Source organism: Corythoichthys intestinalis, chromosome 3 (assembly GCF_030265065.1).
Source record: "Corythoichthys intestinalis isolate RoL2023-P3 chromosome 3, ASM3026506v1, whole genome shotgun sequence".
Classification (NCBI taxonomy): Eukaryota; Metazoa; Chordata; class Actinopteri; order Syngnathiformes; family Syngnathidae; genus Corythoichthys; species Corythoichthys intestinalis.
The window spans coordinates 59517643-59541055 of NC_080397.1; the positions used below are offsets into that span (position 1 = coordinate 59517643).

At 37.4% G+C, this 23413-nt stretch overlaps 1 protein-coding gene across 3 annotated transcripts in view; it reads right to left on the reverse strand.

Annotated features, from left to right (window-relative positions):
- Positions 1–22355, reverse strand: part of LOC130913269 (dynein axonemal heavy chain 10-like) — a 130626-nt gene extending 108271 nt beyond the window's left edge. For all 3 annotated transcript variants that reach the window (XM_057831735.1, XM_057831736.1, XM_057831734.1), the window contains exons 1-8: positions 21875–22355; positions 19116–19210; positions 15632–15734; positions 15427–15542; positions 11588–11798; positions 6199–6587; positions 3482–3672; positions 3204–3402 (exon numbers count right to left, since the gene is read on the reverse strand). In XM_057831735.1, the coding sequence (XP_057687718.1) occupies positions 3204–3402; positions 3482–3672; positions 6199–6587; positions 11588–11798; positions 15427–15542; positions 15632–15734; positions 19116–19210; positions 21875–22268 (1698 nt within the window). In that variant the 5' untranslated portion in view covers positions 22269–22355. The remainder of the gene's footprint in view (positions 1–3203; positions 3403–3481; positions 3673–6198; positions 6588–11587; positions 11799–15426; positions 15543–15631; positions 15735–19115; positions 19211–21874) is intronic.
- Positions 22356–23413: the final 1058 nt, after the last annotated feature.

A 23413-nucleotide genomic window follows, 5' to 3' on the forward strand; every position in this document is an offset into this window, starting at 1 on the left:
GACTAAAATGAAAACTTTTTCCGTTGTAAACACTGGGGCTCGACTATGGAATACATGTGATGCAGCACTAACGAATATAAACTCGTTACACTTCTTCAAAATAATGTATAAGAAAAGCAAAATAAGCCAGTACATCGCCCAGACATAACAATAACAGCACACACTATACAGATAAGAATGTCCTCACACCAAACCAGGCTTAAGGCCAGGGACAACTAGTAATGATATAACAATCTGGGACGCGCCCCGCATCTAAATCACATTACGGACTCTGCTTCTGCAACGTACAAGCTGAGCTTCCTCCGGAGGAAATTATGGAACTGGTTAACTGGGCCCTGAGTTCAATGGATGGAATATTCTCTACTATGCGACCCTCCTCTGGACAAAGACCTTGCCCGGTCACCACCTTCACGTCTGGATATGTGGAGGACGCTTGGGGTAAATGGAGACCGCTATGCCTAACGTCCCTCCTGATAGAAGACGCTGAAGATGTGTACATCTTTGGCACACTGCTGGCGCTTGCCTTCCTGATGCTACTGGCTGCTCTCTGGGTTCGTCGCTTCTCGATCAGGATGAAAAACCAACTCCACGACGCAGCTGAGATTGTTCGACGCAACGGCGACCAGTTGGCCCAGTTAATGAAGGAACAGGCGATGCTAAGCGACGCTGCCACACGACTGGCCGCAAAGATTGACGTGGAGCTGCGTGATCAAGAGAGATTCGCTCGTGCCAACCGGGCCAGAGATGACGATGACTAAACTCCTAAGGGGATGCTGACAACAAATCAACGTGGACGCAACTCAGGCGGGCCTCCACAACACCCCTAGCTGTCACCACTCACCAATCAAGGACATGGACTGATTGAAGTTACATAAATTTAATTGTGAAATTGCCATGCAAATTAATGACTTTTTGAACAATAGGCGCTAGACTGTCATTGGACTGATCATGAGCTGTTGCTTGTGCGACCTTGGTGGAAGGGGGACGGGTCCCGATAAGCTTTGGCTTTTTTTCCGTTCCCTTTGTCATGTCTCTTTTCATCTTCTGGGAGAAACAATATTTTTTATCTTTTTTTCTTCCTTTCATTTCTTCCCTTATTACATGATTTAATGCTGATGATGATGATGTTGATGTGATGATGATGATGACAAATGACAATGACAATAAATTCAAATTCAAGGGTCAGAATTAAATAAATAAAAACAACATTTTGAAATACAGTGGTATGAAAAAGTACCTTTAGGAATTTCTCACAATTCTGCATAAAATCACCATCTTTGTCAAAATCACACGGATGAAAAAAAAGTGTCTGCTTTAACTAAAACCACCCAAATATTTATAGGTCTTCATATTTTAATGGAGAATAGTATGCATGCTGAAAATTAAATTTTCACACATTTAGCACCACACAGAGTTCAAATGTGGTGTGAAGTTTGAACGCCCCTTTTTTTCTTTGCACATTTGCAACTTTAGCAATTTAAATATGTATTTTTCAAGAATAAATCTTTAAATTCAGAAATATTTAATTTAAATCTAAAATATAAATCCTAAATCAATATACTAAATATAGATATAAATCTTACAGATATAATTCCTTCAACTAAATGTTAAATCTAAATCTTAACTCTAAATCCTAAATATACTGTATATCCTAAATATAAGTCTATATCTTAAATCTTAAATATATACACAGGTTGGCCCTTGTTTACGATGCACCCGACTTTACGATTTCACTTTACCACGCGCGTCTCGTCCGTTGTTTTTTGTCTGTTTGTGTTTTTTGTCGCGTAACAGTGTCTCGTCCGCCACCTCTCAGCATTGATGGTAAGTACAGTATATTATTTGTCGTTTAATTTTGTTATTTATAAGGTGTTATTAATCTAAATGGTGACATGAAAAAAAAGGACTTTGGTAAAAAACGCACTTTATCTTGTAAAATCTCATTGAGCTGAAAAACGACACTATGAAGGCAAGCACTAGCTAGCAAGACTTTTAACAGGAACCAATAGAAGAGAGCACATCACCCCTGTGCTCCAGGCCCTTCACTGGCTTCCAATCGAGTTTAGAATTCAATTTAAAATCCTCCTTCTTACATTTAAGAACATTAATGGGTTGGGGCCATCTTATCTCGCCGATGCTCTGGTTCCATAACGCCCCAACAGAACACTCCGCTCTCAGAATGCAGGCTTACTGGTAGTTCCCAGGGTTTCTAAAAGTACTGTCGGAGCTAGACCCTTTAGCCACCAAGCCCGTTTTATGGACTCAGCTTCCAGCTAATATTAAAGAAGCCGAGACAGTCTGCACATTTAAGATTCGATTAAAAACGTTCCTATTCAACAAAACTTATGGTCAGGCTAGTTGACGTCAGAGTAGACTCAAAGTTTAGTCTAAGCTGCACTAGAAGCTATAAAGCTGGGGAAAGTACAGCCACTGAGTTCTATCTCCATTTTCTCACTCTACCTACCACTTATCTTACTTTATTTCTATTTTCCAATGCTAATATCTAGTTGCCTAGTCTCTTCATCACTCGTCACTCGGTGTCCCCTTTCCCCCCACCCCTCTGGGGAGGAGCTATTTTTCAGCTGCAGCCTCCTGACTGTCCGGACCCCTGGCTGGATGGACGTCCTCGTTGCTACCCCGTCTCATCTGGCTAGATGGACCTCTTCTTGTTCCTTTACACCACTGCATCTTTACAGACTGTAACTTCGCCTGCTAATTCCCATTAGCGGTCCTGGGGCTTAATGTCTATCCGTCCTGGGAGTGGATCTCTCCTGACTGTGGTACTCCCCAAGGTTTCTCATTTTCTCCCAAAGACTGGAGTTTTTGGAGTTTTTCCCTGCTGACATGGAGGGTCTAAGGATGGGGGATAACCAGAACTTGAATTTATTTATTCAGCTTTGTTGCTTCATTTGCTGTGTCTGATTGTGTATCATATTGCCTCTGCAAAGCCCTTTGAGACAACGTTGTTGTGATCCAGGGCTATACAAATAAAATTGAATTGAAATAAAAAAAGCTATTGTGGAAAAAGGGATTATGAAATTTTAAAAAATGCTTTGTAGAAAATGTCAATCAAAATATTTTACAATTTAAGGGCCATTTTACGCATTTTTTCTTTTATTTTTCAAAATGTTTTTAATTTATTTAATTTTGACCCTTTTTGGGGTTCCATGAACATCAAGTGAAAATGTGTGTATGAAACTAACCTGCAAAACACAAGACAAGTCTTGACAGATGGCAGCCATATAATCAGTTTTCTCAAAGAGCTTTCTCGTATCAAACTCCCAGCGTTTTCCAGTGCCTGCTTGTTCAATTTCAGCACGCACTTCGAAGTAAGAGGACTTCCACAGTTCTAGAACTTGTTTAGCATCATCCACCTTGGATTTTGCCACTTCTCTTTCATCTCTGGTAAAGAAATCGAACCAGACTTTAATGACAGAAAAATAGACGAGGTTCCGTATGTTTAGGGTTTAACATCGCATACTTGAAAAGCACATGGATATCAATGACTTGAGCCACCCGTTCAGACAGTTGCCAAACAATGCGTTCCATCAAAGGGACCATGCGTTCATTGTTGTTGTAGTAGGAGGATATTAACCAGACAATTTGCAGGCTGTTCATTAGAGGTGGGATGGTCTCCAGAAAAACACTGAAGTTTGTTCCTGTAGCCAAATTCTATAACAGAAAACACTCGATGAGTGCAGTGGAAACATTTGACCATAGACTTCACTATCAGTTGACGAGACAGTTCCTACAGTCATTGCGCCATGACTTCCCATAGGGGGCTGGGCCAGGCAAAGCGTTGTGGCAGCTTTCACTGCGATAAACACGTTGCGTTTTAACTCCGAAGTTAGGTGGAAACAGGACGAAAGTTTTAGAGCATACAACCAGGCAGGAGTGTCTCAAGAGTGATTTGGTCGAGTATTCAAGGTAATTATTATATATAAGAGTAGGGTTGTTCCGATGATGTTTTTTGCTCCCGATCTGATCGATTTAGTTTGACTATCTGCCGATCCCGATATTTCCCGATCCGATTGCTTTTTTTTTTTGCTCCCGATTCAATTCCAATCATTCCCGATAATTTTTCCCGATCATATACATTTTGGCAATGCATTAAGAAATAAATGAATAAAACTCGGACGATTATATACATTCAACATACAATACATAAGTACTGTATTTGTTTATTATGACAATAAATCCTCAAGATGGCATTTACATTATTAACATTCTTTCTGTGAGAAGGATCCATGGATAGAAAGACTTGTAATTCTTAAAGGATAAATGTGACTTTGTATATTGTGACTAAATATTGCCATTTAGTGTATTTGTCGAGCTTTCAGTAAATGATACTGTAGCCATTTAACTTCTGCCCAAATGCATGATGGGAAGTGCAACCATGACTGTGCGTATTGGCACCAATTGATATATCATCTCTGCGTTGTGAAATAACACAGGGTGTAAAGAAAAAGATCAATTACTACCTCTCTTCCCCACAGTGATTTCCAACAATATTTCTAATTATTGAGAGACGAATTTTAAGGTTTTAGCCAATTTAAAAAAGGTGCCAAAGGCTGCCAAAATTCACTCTACCCATTTCACGCTGCCTTTTAGCTCTATATATAGGTAAACAGGCGCCATTATAGATTGAACGCGACAATGCCTGATTGGGATGCCGATCGATCGGGACATCTTTAATAGTTACGTAAAATAAATGCTAACTGCCCGGTTCTTTGCTCTTTTAACAAGAATCCAGACTGTTTTACATCCATATCTGTAAAGAATTCAGTGATTTAAGCATTTATCCACAAGAATTTCATCAAGTATTAAGTTTCTGATGTGAAAATTGAGTGATTTATTATCTGTTGAAAACTTGCAGTAAATAAAAAAAAAAAAAAAACGTTGCTAAAGGCTGCCAAAATTCACTACTCATTTCACGCTGCCTTTTAGTTCTATATATAGGTAAACAGGCGCCATTATAGATTGAACGCGATCATGCGTGAGTGGGTTGTGTAGCGCATGCGTTAATTGCGTTACATATTTTAACATGATTAATTGAAAATAAATTAATTATAGCCCTAATTTAAGCCAAAACTAAAGACTCTGGATGAGTGTAAGACATTTTGTCTGTAACGTTAAATACAATTAGAAAACGATTTAATTAAAAAAAATATATATACTGTATATATTAAAAAAAGGCACGTCCGATATTTTTTTGCCGATTCCGATACTTTGAAAATGACGTGATCGGACCCGATCGATCGGGACGCCAATCGATCGGGACATCTTTATATAAGAGCAATATGCATGCTCTTTGAAACGTTTGAATGAATGGAAAAAATAATCGTAATTTTAGCTTGAAATATTTACGTAAAATGAATGATAACTGCCTGTTTTTTTTTTTTGTTTTCAACCAAGAATCTAGAATGTTTTACAATCATATTTATAGAAATTCAGGGATTTACGCATTTATTTACAAGAATATTCAACTTGAAAAGCTCTTTGTTTTGTGATGACCGTTAGATTTTGTATCAAAAGCGTGACTTTACGTTCAAATAATCAGGCAATTTTTGGTAAACTGCCCATTTCTGGCCAAAAAATAAATAAATAAATAAAAAATCGGCTTTTACGTGTTTTATTTCATGTAACATTTCAATCTAAAAACGACCAGGCCAGATAGCCGGCAAGACATGCTAAGGCAATCGTGACATCGGAATTCAACCTAGAAAAATGAAAAATGTGCTTTTGTTGAGTAAAATTAAGATGATTCTGTATGCCTTTCTCAAGTATTACGTTTCTGATGTCAAAATTTTGTGATTTATTAGCTGTTGAAACTAAATTAAATTAAAAAAAATTAATAAGTCGTTATTTCGGGGGAAAACTTACATATGATATTTGTGGAATTTTTTGATGCCGCTGCTCATGAAGACTCATACAGTGGGGAGAACAAGTATTTGATACACAGTCAATGGGAAAACCCATTGGCAGTGTATCAAATACTTGTTCTCCCCACTGTATATGCCTGAGAGAGGTGCCTGTTTTGGTTCTAGGTTACTAGCGGCTTTGTTTTTGAAAATATTAGATTTAAGTTTTTGAAAATAGGCCCCCTACGGAGCAGCCCCGCGCCCCGTCAAAAGACAGTGAAGTCTATGATTTAACATTTATATTTTACAATATTTTTCGAACAAAGGTATTGCTCACTTTGAAATGCCTTTCCAATGTTTGAAGGAAGCGTACATTTTCCTCTGCCTCTGAGCAGTATTTAACAAGTTTGTCTATTGTCGCGTCCATTGTGGTAATCACACCTGCTTGCGCTTTCTTCAATAAAAGTAGAATCTTCTTTACCACAGGTTTATTAAGCTTCATTCTCACAGCGCTAAGGGTGTAGGACCTTTCCTGCCAGAAAACAATTTCAGCCATCGGACTAGGTGTCTGTGGCTTCTTTTTTTCTTGCTCCTCAATTAGAACAGTAAGCTGAGTCTGCCAGTTCATTACACACTGCTCCAACTTTTCTACCACCGTTGGATTGGTCAGCAGATCACTGACCTCTGGCTCCAGATCGAGCTCTGGGATGTTCAGAGCAATTTCATCTGGAGAAGGAAAAAAATGTTATTTTAATCAAAACAAATTTCTTTTAGTGGTCAGTAGAACTCAAAATTGGAGGTCGACAAATATGGGTTTTTAAAATGCCGAGGCCGATATCTAAAAAATTTTCATTCGGTTTCCGATATCCAAAGCCGTTTTCGATTACAACCCCTAGCAAAAAGTACTGAGTCACCAGTCTCGGACGAGCATTCACTCATTTATCAAGTAGAACAAACTTAGATAAAAAACTTGAAAAAATAATGAATTAGTTCAAAAGTGGAACTCTTTAGCAATCAGAAACACTAAAAGAAATGAATAAAAAAAACATTGTGGTAAATGTTAATTTTACAGAGCAAGTGCAGGGAAATACAGTGCCTTGCAAAAGTATTCGGCCCCCTTGAAGCTTGCAACCTTTCGCCACATTTCAGGCTTCAAACATAAAGATATAAAATTTTAATTGTTTGTCAAGAATCAACAACAAGTGGGACACAATCGTGAAGTGGAACAACATTTATTGGATAATTTAAACTTTTTTAACAAATAAAAAACTGAAAAGTGGGGCGTGCAATGTTATTCGGCCCCCTTGCGTTAATACTTTGTAGCGCCACCTTTTGCTCCAATTACAGCTGCAAGTCGCTTGGGGTATGTTTCTATCAGTTTTGCACATCGAGAGACTGACATTCTTGCCCATTCTTCCTTGCAAAACAGCTCGAGCTCAGTGAGGTTGGATGGAGAGTGTTTGTGAACAGCAGTCTTCAGCTCTTTCCACAGATTCTCCATTGGATTCAGGTCTGGACTTTGACTTGGCCATTCTAACACCTGGATATGTTTATTTTTGAACCATTCCATTGTAGATTTGGCTTTATGTTTTGGATCATTGTCCTGTTGGAAGATAAATCTCCGTCCCAGTCTCAGGTCTTGTGCAGATACCAACAGGTTTTCTTCCAGAATGTTCCTGTATTTGGCTGCATCCATCTTCCCGTCAATTTTAACCATCTTCCCTGTCCCTGCTGAAGAAAAGCAGGCCCAAACCATGATGCTGCCACCACCATGTTTGACAGTGAGGATGGTGTGTTCAGTGTGATGAGCTGTGTTGCTTTTACGCCAAACATATCGTTTTGTTTTGCATTGTGGCCAAAAAGTTCAATTTTGGTTTCATCTGACCAGAGCACCTTCTTCCACATGTTTGGTGTGTCTCCCAGGTGGCTTGTGGCAAACTTTAAACGAGACTTTTTATGGATATCTTTGAGAAATGGCTTTCTTCTTGCCACTCTTTCATAAAGGCCAGATTTGTGCAGTGTACGACTGATTGTTGTCCTATGGACAGACTGTCCCACCTCAGCTGTAGATCTCTGCAGTTCATCCAGAGTGATCATGGGCCTCTTGGCTGCATCTCTGATCAGTTTTCTCCTTGTTTGAGAAGAAAGTTTGGAAGGACGGCCGGGTCTTGGTAGATTTGCAGTGGTCTGATGCTCCTTCCATTTCAATATGATGGCTTGCACAGTGCTCCTTGAGATGTTTAAAGCTTGGGAAATCTTTTTGTATCCAAATCCGGCTTTAAACTTCTCCACAACAGTATCTCGGACCTGCCTGGTGTGTTCCTTGGTTTTCATAATGCTCTCTGCACTTTAAACAGAACCCTGAGACTATCACAGAGCAGGTGCATTTATACGGAGACTTGATTACACACAGGTGGATTCTATTTATCATCATCGGTCATTTAGGACAACATTGGATCATTCAGAGATCCTCACTGAACTTCTGGAGTGAGTTTGCTGCACTGAAAGTAAAGGGGCAAAATAATATTGCACGCCCCACCTTTCAGTTTTTTATTTGTTAAAAAAGTTTAAATTATCCAATAAATGTCTTTCCAATTCACGATTGTGTCCCACTTGTTGTTGATTCTTGACAAAAAAATTAAATTTTATATCTTTATGTTTGAAGCCTGAAATGTGGCGAAAGGTTGCAAGATTCAAGGGGGCCGAATACTTTTGCAAGGCACTGTATATATGGAACCACTTCATTCTGAGGAAAAAAATATGGAATCATGAGAAACAAACAAAGAAAAAACAATCAAAACATCTCTAGTATTTAGTAGCACCACCTCTGGCTTTTATGACAGCTTGCAGTCTCTGAGGCATGGACTTGATGAGTATTCTTCATCACTTTGGTGCCAATTCTCTTTGATTGCAGTTGCCAGATCAGCCTTGTATGTCGGAGCCTTTCTGTGGACCATTTTATTTTTTTCAATTTCCACGACCAGGGTTTGGATCTGGGCTATTTGCAGGCCATGACATTGACTAGATGAGTCTTTCTTCAAGGAATGCCGCAACAGTTTTAGCTCTGTGGCATGATGCATTGTCATCTTGGAAAATGACAAACATATTTTCAACTGAAGGGATAAGAAAGTTGTCTAAAATTTCAATGTAAACTTGTGCATTCATTGAAGATTTAACCACAGCCATCTCCCCAGTGCCTTTGCCTGACATGCAGCCCCATATCATCAAGGACTGAGGGAATTTTGATGTCTGCTTCAGGTTGTCATCTTTGTAAATCTCACTGGAACAGCACCAAACAAACGTTCCAGCATCATCACCTTGTCAAGAGTCAAGAATCTGCATTGGACAAAGTTCCAGCATCATCACCTTGTCAAGAGTCAAGAATCTGCAGTGGACAAGGTGATGGTGCTGGAACTTTGGTTTGGTGCTGTTCCAGTGAGATTTACAAAGATGACTGCCTGAAGAAAACATCAAAATTCCCTCAGTCCTTGATGAACTGGGGCTGCATTTCAGGCAAAGGCACTGGGGAGATGGCTGTGGTTAAATCATGGGTGTCCAAACCTGTCCTCAAGGGCCGCTGTGGGTCCTAGTTTTTGTTCCTACCAATCGAGCACAGACAATTTAACCAATGAAGTTTGTGCTAAAACAAGCAGCACCTGACTGCAATCAACTGATTACACTTGTGAGACACCAGATCGGTGAAAAGATGTCGTCTTGTTTTGTTGGAATGAAATCCAGCCCCCACTGCGACCCTATGTGGAATAGTTTGGACACCACTGGGTTAAATCTTCAATAAATGCTTACAGTTAAATTTACATTGAAATTTTAGACCGCTTTCTTATCTCTTCAATTGAAAATATGTTTGGGGATAATGACATCATTTTCCAAGATGACAATGCATCATGCCTCAGAGCTAAAACCGTTAAAGCATTCCTTGGAGAACGACTCATCCAGTCAAAGTCTTGGCCTGCAAATACCCCAGATCTCAACCCTATTGATAACCTGTGGTGGAAATTGAAAAAAAAGGTCCACATTAATGCGCCAACCAGCAAGGATGATCTGGCAGCTGCAACCAAATAGAGTTGGCACCAAATTGATGAAGAATACTCATCAAGTCCATGCAAGGCCGGCCCAGCCTATACGCAAACTATGCAGCTGCTTAGGGCCCCTGACCACTAGGGGGCCCCCAATCTGGCAACCTCATTTTATACGTTGTTAATAGAGCATCGTGAATAATGTGGCGCAAATTGCCGTTTATCTATGCAAACATCCATTTTCTTGTCATTACAATCTGGCAACCTGGGGAGTGACGTTGAACCTGCTTCGCGATGATTGGTGCTCAAACTTGCTTGGAAAATAGATGCATGAATATGTCGAAGAGAATTTATCCTTCTGGAGCAGAGAAATGAAAAATCTGATTTATATACAAAATATGGACGTAGGCGTTGGATTGCATGTATGGGTTTCACAGTACACTGTGACGAAATGTTGGGCCAAAAATATGGGCCCCTTGGCATTATTTTGCTTAGGGCCCCCAAATGGCCTGGACCGGCCCTGAGTCCATGCCTCAGAGAGTGCAAGCTGTCATAAAAGCCAGAGGTGGTGCTGCTAAATACTAGAGATGTTTTGATTGTTATTTCTTTGTTTGTTTCTCATTATTCCATATTTTTTCCTCAGAATGGAATAGTTCCATATATGTTTCCCTGCACTTGCTCTATAAATGTAACATTTACTGACCACCACAATGTTTTTATTAATTTCTTTTAGTGTTTCTGGATGCTAAAGAGTTGCACTTTTGAACAAATTCCTTACTTTGTCAAGCTTTTCATCAGAGTTTGTTTTACATGATAAAATGCCTGAGTGAGTGCTTGTCCGAGACTGGTGATTCCATACTTTTTGCTATGGGTTGTATATTTTCTATTCATTTTGAAACTCATTTTAAAAATAAAAGTGTGACTTTTGAAGGAAAACACAAAATCGTCTGGGTGACCCCAAACTTTTGAACGGTAGTGTATATACTAGGGCTGTCAAAATTATCACATTAACGGGCGTTAATTAATTTTTTAAATTAATCACGTTAAAATATTTGACGCAATTAACGCAGATGCCCCGCTCAGAGAGATTTAAATGACAGTACACAGTGAAACACTCACTTGTTGTGTTTTATGGAGTTTTGCCGCCCTCTGCTGGCGCTTGGGTGCGACTGATTTTATAGGCTTCAGCACCCATGAGCATTGTGTAAGTAATTATTGACATCAACAATGGCGGGCTACTACTAATTTTTTGATAGAAAATTTTACAAATTTTATTAAAACGAAAACATTAAGAGGGGTTTTAATATAAAATTTCTCTAACTTGCACTAACATTTTTCTTTTAAGAACTACAAGTCTTTCTATCCATGGATCGCTTTAACAGAATGTTAATAATGTTAATGCCATCTTGTTGATTTATTGTTATAATAAACAAATAGTCCTTATGTACCGTATGTTGAATGTATATATCCATCTTGAGTCTTATCTTTCCATTCCAACAATAATTTACAGAAAAATATGGCATATTTTATAGATGGTTTGAATTGCGATTAATTGCGATTAATTACGATTAATTAATTTTTAAGCCGTAATTAACTCGATTAAAAATTTTAATCGTTTGACAGTCCTAGTATATACTGTTGTCTCATCTGAATAATGAGTAGAAATTGGTATTCATGATTTTGCAAAGAAACCTTGAGCTTGAAGCTGTTGAATTGTTGAGTTGACCAAAGCCAAAAACTTGTGAGTGCTGTTGAGTAAATCATTGCGAACTGATGCTTGGTCACTCGGCTTGGTTGGAGTCTCTCTTCCACCACTGAATTCTTCAGAAAGAGAACCTGCTGCAGCTTCATGGCCTACATTAGGATTTTTTATCTGATGGGTAGTCATTAGTGGAATATAGATCTAGAAAAAACAACAAAACAAGACACAATTGCAACCGAACTCAAAAAGTGGGTGTTTTTTATGGAGGTAGATTTGTGTCTTTATTATTCAATCAAAAAAAAGTTGCTTCAATCAAAATATTTATTTTCAATCAAAGAAAAAGTCACTTGAATTAAAAAAAAAAAAAAAAAAAGTGTTTCAATGCAAAAATAAATTTGAAACTCGAAAAAAATGTATTTGGAACTTATTTTTCTTTGATTTAATTTTTTAAATTTTTTTTTTATTTAAATCAAGTTTTTTTTTTTTGATTGAAACTTTTTGATATACGTAATGTAGTTATGCATTTGGACCACATTTTGGTGACATTTATGTCTTTTTTATTCATTTAAAAAATAAGTTGTTTAAAAATATATACATATATTTTCAAAAGAAAAATCAATTTAATCAAAAAAAAAAAAAAAAAAAAAAAAAAAAAGCTTCAATCATCGAAAAAAATTTTTGAATGTGAAAAATTATTTGAGACTCAGAAATTCGCATTTGAACACTTATTTTATTTTTATTTTTGTGTGTGTGTGTGTGTGTTTGAGCCATATTATGGGTAGGACATTTGTGTCTAAATCATTCAATCCAAATAAAAGTTACTTCAATCAAAAAAACTTTTTTTAATCAAAGAAAAATAATTACAAAAATGTTTCTTTTGAAAATATTTTTTCCTTTGAATTTTTTTTTTTTTTTTTATTGAAGTGTAACTTTTTTTGAAAAGCAAAACATTTTAACCCCTTTTTTTTTTTTTTTAAGTGTAAAAAGTTTTGGACGCACTTTTTTTTTTTTGAAGTGGAAAAAGTTTTGAAGGGACTTTTTTTCGATTGAATCATTTTGACACAAAGATCCAACTTCAACGCTACTTCTGACATGTTTGAGTGGCAGGTGACTACGCCAATGGCTTAAAAGCATGGAGCAAGAATAATGACCACCAGGGCTCCATCCAGCCTTCGGACTCTGCTGGAGTCTAAGCCGAAAATAGGGCACCGGTACGGGGATGCGACATCAGGATCTCACCAGAGTGCCCGCGACGGTACGGTGCCCTGTGGCGCACACACCCCAGGCGCGGAGGCTGGCTGTCAAGTGGACGGCCCACGACTGACACGACACTCCTTCAAAGCTGAAGCGACGGGGCTCCCGGCGCGGACGTTTCAATCAAAGAAAACAGTTTCAATGAAAAATTAAGTGTTCAAATGTGAATTTCTGAGTCTTAAATAATTTTTCACATTCAAAAACTTTTTTCTACGATTGAATTTTTAAAATTTTTGATTGAAGTGATTTTTCTCTTGAAAATATATATTTTTTTGTTTGAAGCATTATTTTTTGATTGAATTATAAAGACACAAATGTCCTAGCCAAAATGTGGTCCAAACGCAAGACTACATAACGTCAATCAAAAAAGTTGTTTCAATCAAGAAAAACTTGATTTAAAGCAAAAAAAAAAAAATTTTCAATCAAAGAAAAATAGGTTACAAATGGCGGAAAACACAGACAAGACTGAAAAAGCAGTTTCTGCTCTTGCACTCCTCTTTAAAAGAAACTGCTGTATTTTAAGCTAAAACAACTGTTGTGTTTGATAGAACAATATGTCTATATGCTGCCATAGCAGATTCATGGCACATGAAGCCCCCGAACTATTTTTAATTTGTATGTTTTACCCTGAAAACCCCCGTTTACAGACGTCGCGCAACCGCTTTTGTTTCAACCCAGCCATAAAACAAAGGTAATTAATAGAGATGTCCCGATCGATCACATCATTTTCAAAGTATCGGAATCGGCAAAAAAATATCGGCCATGCCTTTTTTTAAATCTTTTTTTTTTAAATTTTTTTAATTAAATCGTTTTCGAATTGCATTTAACATTACAGACATAATATGTTACACTCATCCAGAGTCTTTAGTTTAGGCTTAAGGTAAGGTCATCAAATTTATCCCAATAACGGCGGTAATTAATTTTTTTTAAAAAAGTATCACGTTAAAATATTTAACGCAATTAATGCATGCACTGCACAACCTACTCACACATTGTCGCACTCAATCTGTAATGGTGCCGTTTTACCTATTTAGAGAGATAAAAGACAGCAAAAAATGAGTACAGTGAATTTTGGCAGCCTTTGGAGCCTTTTTTTAATTGGCTAAAGCCTTACTATTCCTCTCCCTATGATTGGAAATATCATGGGAAGCAATGTGGGTCAACAAGGTAGCAGTTGATATTTGTCTTAACACCTTATGTTATTGCCCAACGCAGAGAAGATATATAAATTGGTAGCACTACACACAGTCATGGTTCCATTTCCCAACATGCATTTGGGTTGAATGGCTGCAGTATCATTTACTGAAAGCTCAACAAATACACTAGATGGCAATATTTAGTCACAATATACAAAGTCACAAGTCTTTCTATCCGTGGATCCCTCTCACAGAAAGAATGTTAATAATGTAAATGCCATCTTGAGGATGTATTGTCATAATATTAATATTATGTACTGTATGTTGAATGTATATATTCGTCCGAGTTTTATTCATTTTTTTCTTAATGCATTGCCAGCATGTATATGATCGGGAAAAATTATCGGGAATGATTGGAATTGAATCGGGAGCAAAAAAAAAGCAATCAGATCAGGAACTATCGGGATCGGCAGATACTCAAACTAAAACGATCGGGAGCGGATCGGGAGCAAAAAAACATGATCGGAACAACCCTAGTAATTAATTTTATTTATCATTCAAAATGTCTCTTTTTTAGCTTAGAATCATTCATTGATGTCTCATATTTCATTGAAAAAAAAAAACGACTTAAAAAAAATTATTCACTCACATATTTTAAACTTTTAAATTATGTCACGATGAAAAAAATGGCGTCTGTAAAAAAGTCACGGATATCTACCTCATAACTATCAATACATTGTATTTTTTTTTTGCTACTGTCGCATTTTCTCCGATACGTTAGATGATAAATAATCGATCCAAACAAAGAAAAATTGAAAAAAAAAAAAAAAAAAACGTTTAAAGGGGCAAATATGTGAAAAAGAAAATCTCGACCACTCCTTGATGTCTGCGATTTCTACATCGCGACCCTTGTTATATTACCATGTTTCACCCATAAAATCCCCAAAAAATCCAGCTGTGGCCATTCACAGCTGTGTCTTGACACTTAGTGATACATGGGAGTTTTGGGATCAAAACAAAGTAGGTACGCGATAATATCTCTTTAAAGTCATGGCGTCTGTAATTCTGTTCTCGCTTGCTCTCATCTCCAGATAGGGTTTTGCTGTTTAAAAAAAAAAAAATTTTTTAAATGTCCTCCTGCTCAAAATTTTTCTTTCCCCAGAAAGTTGACATTTTAAGCTTTCCAATGATGTATCACACATGCATATCGGACAATTTTGAAAGTTGGCTAAATTGGGGGTCTCAGAGCGGAACTGCAAGTCACTTGAGTGTTTTCCGCCATAATAGGTTACAAATACATTTTTTTGAGTTTCAAATTTACTTTTTTTTTTTTTGATTGAAGCAACTTTTGATTTGATTGAATAATAAAGACACAAATCTACCGCCATAGTTTTTTCCCGGTCATGTTGTTTTCAGCTCCGGGAGTAAGCCATACTTACATGTACAAGTTTTTTCTGCAGAGTTTGCAGGTTGTGTCCATTATGCAAACCGGTCTCAAAGAATTTGGGCATCATCTTATTGGCTTCTATCATGTCGAGTGGCTCTACAATGGACTCTAGAACATGATGCACAAACACCAATCCATTGTTTTTTTTTTCCCCGACTAAAGCATCAGAATTGCCATAATCTTAAAATTATTCTTACCCTTAGTGGTCCTGAGGAAATATAAAACTCGAGATTTGGCGAATCGCTCTGGCACTCGGTTTATTGCCATGTGGAGCTCAGTGTGATAGACAAGTTGAATAGTCTGAGAATACAAAATTGATTAATTTGGTCCATCATTAATAAACACCAAAAAGTTAGCAGAATTTTCGGACTGTCATAAGACCGTTATAATTATGACATGACACTATCTTGGGCATTACTGAATCATAGACATCATCACTATTGACGTGTCACTTCGTCATTCTTTGCGCGACGCCTTATCAGAGGGGGCCGAGCTTCATTTAGTAATAGCCGAAGACAGCACACGCTCATGTCGGATTTAAGCTTGGATTTACTTACGATTGAATTTAACTACGAAAGTTGTACCGCATACAAACAGGAAGGATTGTCTCAGGAATGATTTGTTCGAGGATTCAAGGTAAATATATTTTTCATACCATGCATGCGTGATTGAAGCATTTATTCACAGGAATTTTCCTCTTTGTTTACACATAGAGGGGGCTAATTTTCCCAACTGACTAGCCATATAGTTTACTTTTAACCAAGAATCGAGACTGTTTTACGTCTATATCTATGAAGAATTCAGGGTTTTAAGCATTTATTCACAAGAATTTTTGCCTCAAAAGTTTTTTTTTATGCCAGGTGGCCGCTAGCCTCATTCGCTAACATAGTAGCATGGTACATCGTAGATATATACGTAAAATAAACCCTAACTGTACGTTTTCTTTGCTTTTAACCAAGAATAGAGACAGTTTTACTTCCATATCTATAAAGAATTCAGGGATTTAAGCATTTATTCACAAGAATTTTAGCCAGAAAAGCTCTTTTAACGCCAGGCGGCCGCTAGCCTCTTCCTCTAACATAGTAGCATGGTATTTCGTCAATATACAGTACGTAAAATAAACACTAACTGTACACTTTCTTTGCTTTTAACCAAGAATCAAGAATATTTTACATCCATACCTATGAAGATTTGGGGGATTTAAGCATTTATTCACATGAATTTTCGCCAGAAAAGCTCCTTTTACGCCAGGCGGCCACTAACCTCATTCGCTAACAGTATTTAGTGTATAATGATCATAAAGGGATATTCTATTCTATAATAAGTTGTGACTGAATATACAGTGGGGCAAATAAGTATTTAGTCAACCACTAATCGTGCAAGTTCTCCCACTTGAAAATATTAGCGAGGCCTGTAATTGGCAACATTGTTAAACCTCAACCATGAGAGAAAGAATGTGGGGGAAAAAAACAAGAAAATTACATTGTTTGATTTTTAAATAATTTATTTGCAAATCATGGTGGAAAATAAGTATTTGGTCAATACCAAATGTTCATCTCAATACTTTGTTATGTATCCTTTGTTGGCAATAACAGAGGCCAAACATTTTCTGTAACTCTTCACAAGCTTTTTACACAACTGTTGCTGGTATTTTGGCCCATTCCTCCATGCAGATCTTCTCTAGAGCAGTGATGTTTTGGGGCTGTTGTCGGGCAACACGGACTTTCAACTCCCTCCGCAGATTTTCTATGGGGTTGAGACCTGGAGACTGGCTAGGCCACTCCAGGACCTTGAAATGCTTCTTACGAAGCCACTCCTTTGTTGCCCTGGCTGTGTGTTTGGGATCATTGTCATGCTGAAAGACCCAGCCACATATCATCTTCAATGCCCTTGCTGATGGAAGGAGATTTTCACTCAAAATCTTTCGATACATGGCCCGATTCATTCTTTCCTTTACACAGATCAGTCGTCCTGGTCCCTATGCAGAAAAACAGCCCCAAAGCATGATGTTTCCACCCCCATGCTTCAAAGTGGGTATGGTGTTCTTCGGATGCAATTCAGTATTCTTTCTCCTCCAAACACGAGAACCTGTGTTTCTACCAAAAACTTCTATTTTGGTTTCATCTGACCATAACACATTCTCCCAGTCCTCTTCTGGATCATCCAAATGCTCTCTAGCGAACCGCAGACTGGCCCAGACGTGTACTTTCTTCAGCAGGGGGACACGTCTGGCAGTGCAGGATTTGAGTCCCTGGCGGTGCATTGTGTTACTGATAGTAGCCTTTGTTACTGTGGTCCCAGCTCTCTGTAGGTCATTCACTAGGTCCCCCCGTGTGGTCCTGGGATTTTTGCTCCCCGTTCTTATTATCATTTTGATGCCACGGGGTGAGGAGGGAGTTGAAAGTCTGTGTTGCCCAACGACAGCCCCAAAACATCATTGCCCTAGAGGAGATCTGCACGGAGGAATGGGCCAAAATACCAGCAACAGTGTATGAAAAGCTTGTGAAGGGTTACAGAAAACGTTTGGCCTCCGTTATTGCCCACAAAGGGTACTAAATACTTATTTGCCCCACGGTAGAATGTATTAATAATCCATTTACATATTGGTTATGATTGATTCTGCATGTTTTCCTCAAGTATTAAGTTTCTGATGTTAAATTGAGTGATTTATTAGCTGTTGAATACTTGCAGTAAATAAAAAAAAAAGTTGCTATTTTGGTCTAAAACTAAAACTAAAAATATATTAAATAATGCTATTGATCCTGAAAATATGGGTGATTATCTCTGCACTTGGTGATTTTTGTGCATCTAGTGTAAAATCTGATACTTTTACGGACATTTTAAGTTGTGTTATACTTACTATATAGAAAATAATTCATTGGGATTTTATAAGGGAATGACTTTGAATTTTTTGATGCCGCTGCTCATGGAGACTCAGATATGGCTAAGGTAGGTGCCTGTTTAGGTTTTAGATCAGTAGCAGCTTTGGTTTTGTAAATACTTTAACGTGAAATTTTTGAAAATAGGCCCCCTACGAATCTGCCCCGTTTCCCGTGTTATGAAGTCTATGACTGAATTATGTCACTAACTCCATTTATGTCCATTTTGGATCTTTTACATCCATTCAAAAGTGAGACAATTTGATGGATAACACTAAATGGCATGTGTCATCATTGTTGACAGTGTCATGTCATAATTATGATCGTTTAATGTCAAATAAAGTGTTACCAAATACCATAACTAGCAATTAATGAAACAAGTGGAACAGTAACTGAAGAAATGATTAGCACAGAACATGAATTTTGATTGTTTTTTACATCTGTAGCGCTGCAATGCATGCTAGGAGGCACGTAGGACAACAACAGTGTTGACAGCAGGTGGCAGCAGTTTGACTGTCTCCCCCAAGGGAGCAGTGATGGCCAAATGAAGCTTTTTGAACCAATTTGCTGCACAGCTTTATGGTGGTTCATTTGGTCTCATGACAGTCTTGTGTTGCTGCTGTCAAATAATGTGTTACCGGTTCATATCTTTTGGTGTAAATATCCCATAATACATTGAAGACCGCTGTCCAGTGAGGCTTATCTATGAACAAATGCTGTTTTTGTGCCAAATTTGGTGGGTGGCGGCTTATAGTCAGGTGTGCCTTAGAGTGTGAAAATTACAGGATTTTAAAAAACTCACATGACTTGGTTGTTCAGACGTCTTTTGTCCATGTTGGATCCTTGACTTCCCCTGGTTCAAAGAGTCATCAGAATTGCCGTTTTCTAATGATGAAGCTGAAATGGTAACATTAATCCTTAGTTCCACTCATTCACTGCCAATCGAGGTCACAGAGTATGTGTTGTTGTAGCCAGCAAAATAGGGAAATTGATATTAAAAACCACCTATTGACGGCAATAGACATCCGAACCGCAAAGTTCTTAACTTTTGACTTCAAAAGGATATTGGCGGGACACATTCCCCAGACACTGTGCCATGCCTTTCAGTAGGGGGCCGTCCCACACTCCGCTTCAGTCGGTCGAAGTCGGTCGCAGTTATTCTCAAACACATGCAGCGATCCAACGCCGGATTTAGGTTGAAAAAGTATGACAGCTGTCCCGCATACAAACAGGAAGGATTGTCTCAGAAGCGATTAGTTCGAGGATTCAAGGTAATTATTATATTTTTCGTACCATGCATGCATTTTGAAACATTGTGAAAAAAATCAATGGGAGAAATTAACCGCTACGGCATTGGCGTCATAATTCGTAATATTTACTAATTGTCAAACAATTAAAATTTTTAATCGAGTTAATTACAGCTTAAAAATGAATTAATCGTAATTAATCGCAATTAATCGCAATTCAAACCATCTGTAAAATATGCCATATTTTTCTGTAAATTATTGTTGGAATGGAAAGATAAGACACAAGATGGATATATACATTCAACATACAGTACATAAGGACTGTATTTGTTTATTATAAGATGGCATTAGCATTATTAACATTCTGTTAAAGGGATCCATGGATAGAAAGACTTGTAGTTCTTAAAAGGTAAATGTTAGTACACGTTATAGAAATTTTATTTTAAAACCCCTCTTAATGTTTTCGTTTTAAAATTTATAAAAATTTCAATCAAAAAAATAAACTAATAGCCCGCTATTGTTGATGTCAATAATTATTTACACAATGCTCATGGGTGCTGAAGCCTATAAAATCAGTCGCACCCAAGCGCCAGCAGAGGGCGGCAAAACTCCATGAAACACAATTAACATGTGGTCATTTCACTGTACTGTCATTTAAATCTGAGCGGGGCATGTGCGTTAATTGCGTCAAATATTTTAACGTGATTAATTTAAAAAATTAATTACCGCCCATTAACGCGATAATTTTGACATTTACGTAAAATAAATGCTACCTGCCTGTTTTTTTTCCTCTTTTAACCAAAAATTGAGACTGCTTTACGTCCATATCTATAAAGAATTCAGGGATATAAGCATTTATTCACAAGAACAATCGGACAATTTTGAAATTTGGCCAATTGGGGGTCTCAGAGCGGAACTTCAAGTCACCTGAGTGTTTTCATACATATATATTTATATATATATATATTTTTTTTTTTTTACCTCGATTATGATTAATGAATCATTTTCATTTTTTGAGCGAGTTTGGCTGTGCTTGTGGACAAAAACAGAAGTGTTTTATCTTGAAGGAAAGCTGAATTTTTATTTATTTTTGTTATACCCTGACTAAGAAGTTTTTTTCAGTAATATTTATTTTAGGGCTGTCAAAATTATCGCGTTAACGGGCGGTAATTATTATTATTTTTTAAATTTATCACGTTAAAATATTTGACGCAATTAACGCACATGCCCCGCTAAGACAGATTTAAATGACAGTACAGTGAAAAGCCCACTTGTTAATTGTGTTTTATGGCGTTTTTCCGCCCTCTGCTGGCGCTTGGGTGCGACTGATTTTAAAGGCTTCAGCACCCATGAGCATTGTGTAAGTAATAATTGACATCAACAATGGCGGGCTACTAGTTTATTTTTTGACTGAAGATTTTACAAATGTTATTAAAACGAAAACATTAAGAGGGGTTTTAATATAAAATTTCTATAACTTGTACTAACATTTATCTTTTAACAATTACAAGTCTTTCTATCCATGGATCGCTTTAACAGAATGTTAATGTTAATGCCATCTTGTTGATTTATTGTTATAATAAACAAATACAGTCCTTATGTACCGTATGTTGAATGTATATATCCATCTTGTGTCTTATCTTTCCATTCCAACAATATTTTACAGAAAAATATGACATATTTTATAGATGGTTTGAATTGCGATTAATTGTGATTAATTACGATTAATTAATTTTTAAGATGTAATTAACTCGATTAAAAATTTTAATCGTTTGGCAGCCCTAATTTATACATATATATTTATATGGCGGAAAACACTCAGGTGACTTGAAGTTCCGCAAATTCAAAAATTGTCCGAAATGCATGTGTGATACATCATTGGAAAGCTTAAAATCTCAAAATCATTCCTCATGATAGGGGTAAACTGCCAACAAAAACAAGAAGAATTACTACTTCCCTCCATTCTCGTAGGAGCCATGTCAACTGCTGCCACCCAGCGGTCGGAGGGATTCTCTTCAAATTGGTCCCGTGAAAAATCATTTAAAAAATCATAAAAACCGGACATTTTTATGAATTTATAAAACCCGTCCGGACCACGAGGACACTACGTGAAAGTAGGACTTGTCCGGGCAAAAGAGGACGTTAAAATTACATATCATCTCATTGCCCATCGCAAAATACGTGCAGGCAACAAATTGCATTTCAGATATGGGCCGTAGGTTTGAAACCCCGGTCTAACGGAATGTAATAAAGAAAAATCATAATTCGTGCATGAAAAGGTTAAAATACAGCATGTAATAAACATTGTCTTCACCTTGAGGAATCCTCACTTCAATCTCCTCCTCCCGGACAGTTTTCATGAACAGAAGGCAGCAAGCGGTGTTTTCTTCAAGAACGCCATTCAAATAGCGAATTAGTTCCACCTCCTGTACTCCATCATTGCGACTCAGAAGTTCGTCGAAACATGCATTGTCAGCTAAATTGAAACAAACACGAACTCGCTGTCGTATCCACTCCACCCGTGTATCGTCGTGCGCCATGACTACAAATTGTTGTTTCTCATCATTGCGTTTTTTTTGTGTGTGTGTGTGTTTTTTTCTAAATTTACGTGTATGGACTCGGATTGCCGTTAGCGCGTCGTCTAGTAAGTTGCTAGTAGCAACCGACAAACTGAGGGACTTCCTGGAAGGGAAAGCTCCCTGCTTCATTAGAAACCTGTTCTATAAAATGGACAAATGTTTACTGTTGTTCCGTGGCGCCTCCAGAAATTTTTCATAGGGGTGGCCAGATGGGGCCACTTAAAATCTTGGGTTGGCCAAAACTAAAAGCCATAATTTCAGGTTTTCATTATATTATTGCAGTAAAAAAGGTCAGGGGAAAACTATCAGAAAGACTTAAGGACACGGCTACTGATATACTTTGGTGTATTGTGTAATATTTGATGTTACTAATGATTTAATGTGCATAGTCCATAACTGTCCTGTCAACATTTTGAGTTCCACAACAATTCTATTTTATTGTGTTATGTATATATTAGGCATAAGGTGTACATTTAACTAAGGCTGTCAAACGAATAAAAATTTTAATCGAGTTAATCACAGTTTAAAAATTAATTAATCGTAATTAATCCCAATTCAAACCATCTCTAAAATATGCCATATTTTTCTGTAAATTATTGTTGGAATGGAAATATAAGATACAGTATATACATTCAACATACTGTACATAAGTACTGTATTTGTTTATTATAACAATAAATCCACAAGATGGCATGAACATTATTAACATTCTTTCTGTGAAAGGGATCCACGGCTAGAAAGACTTGTAATTCTTAAAGGATAAATGTGAGTTTGTATATTGTGACTAAATATTGCCATCTAGTGTATTTGTTGAGCGTTCAGTAAATGATACTGTAGCGACTTAACTGTTCTGCCCAAATGCATGATGGGAAGTGGTGCAACCATGACTGTGTGTGGTGGCTGCAAATGTTATATCTTCTCTGCGTTGAGTACACTACAAGGGATTAAGAAAAAGATCAACTCCTGTCATTCTTCCCCACGTCGCTTCCCACAATATTTATAGTTGCTGTGGGAGAGATGACAAAGCTTTTGCCAATTAAAAGCACGGCCCCAATGAATGCTTGTATCTGCTCCACTCACTTGACACTGCCTCTTATCTCTGTATATAAGTAAAACGGCGCCATTGTAGGCTGTTTGCGGCAATGCGTGAATGATTCGTACTGCGAATGCGTTAATTGCGATTGATTAATTAAAAAAAAATAATTAATTACCGCCCGTTAACGCGATAAATTGACAGCCCTACATTTAACAAAACAAAATAAATGCGTTCATTT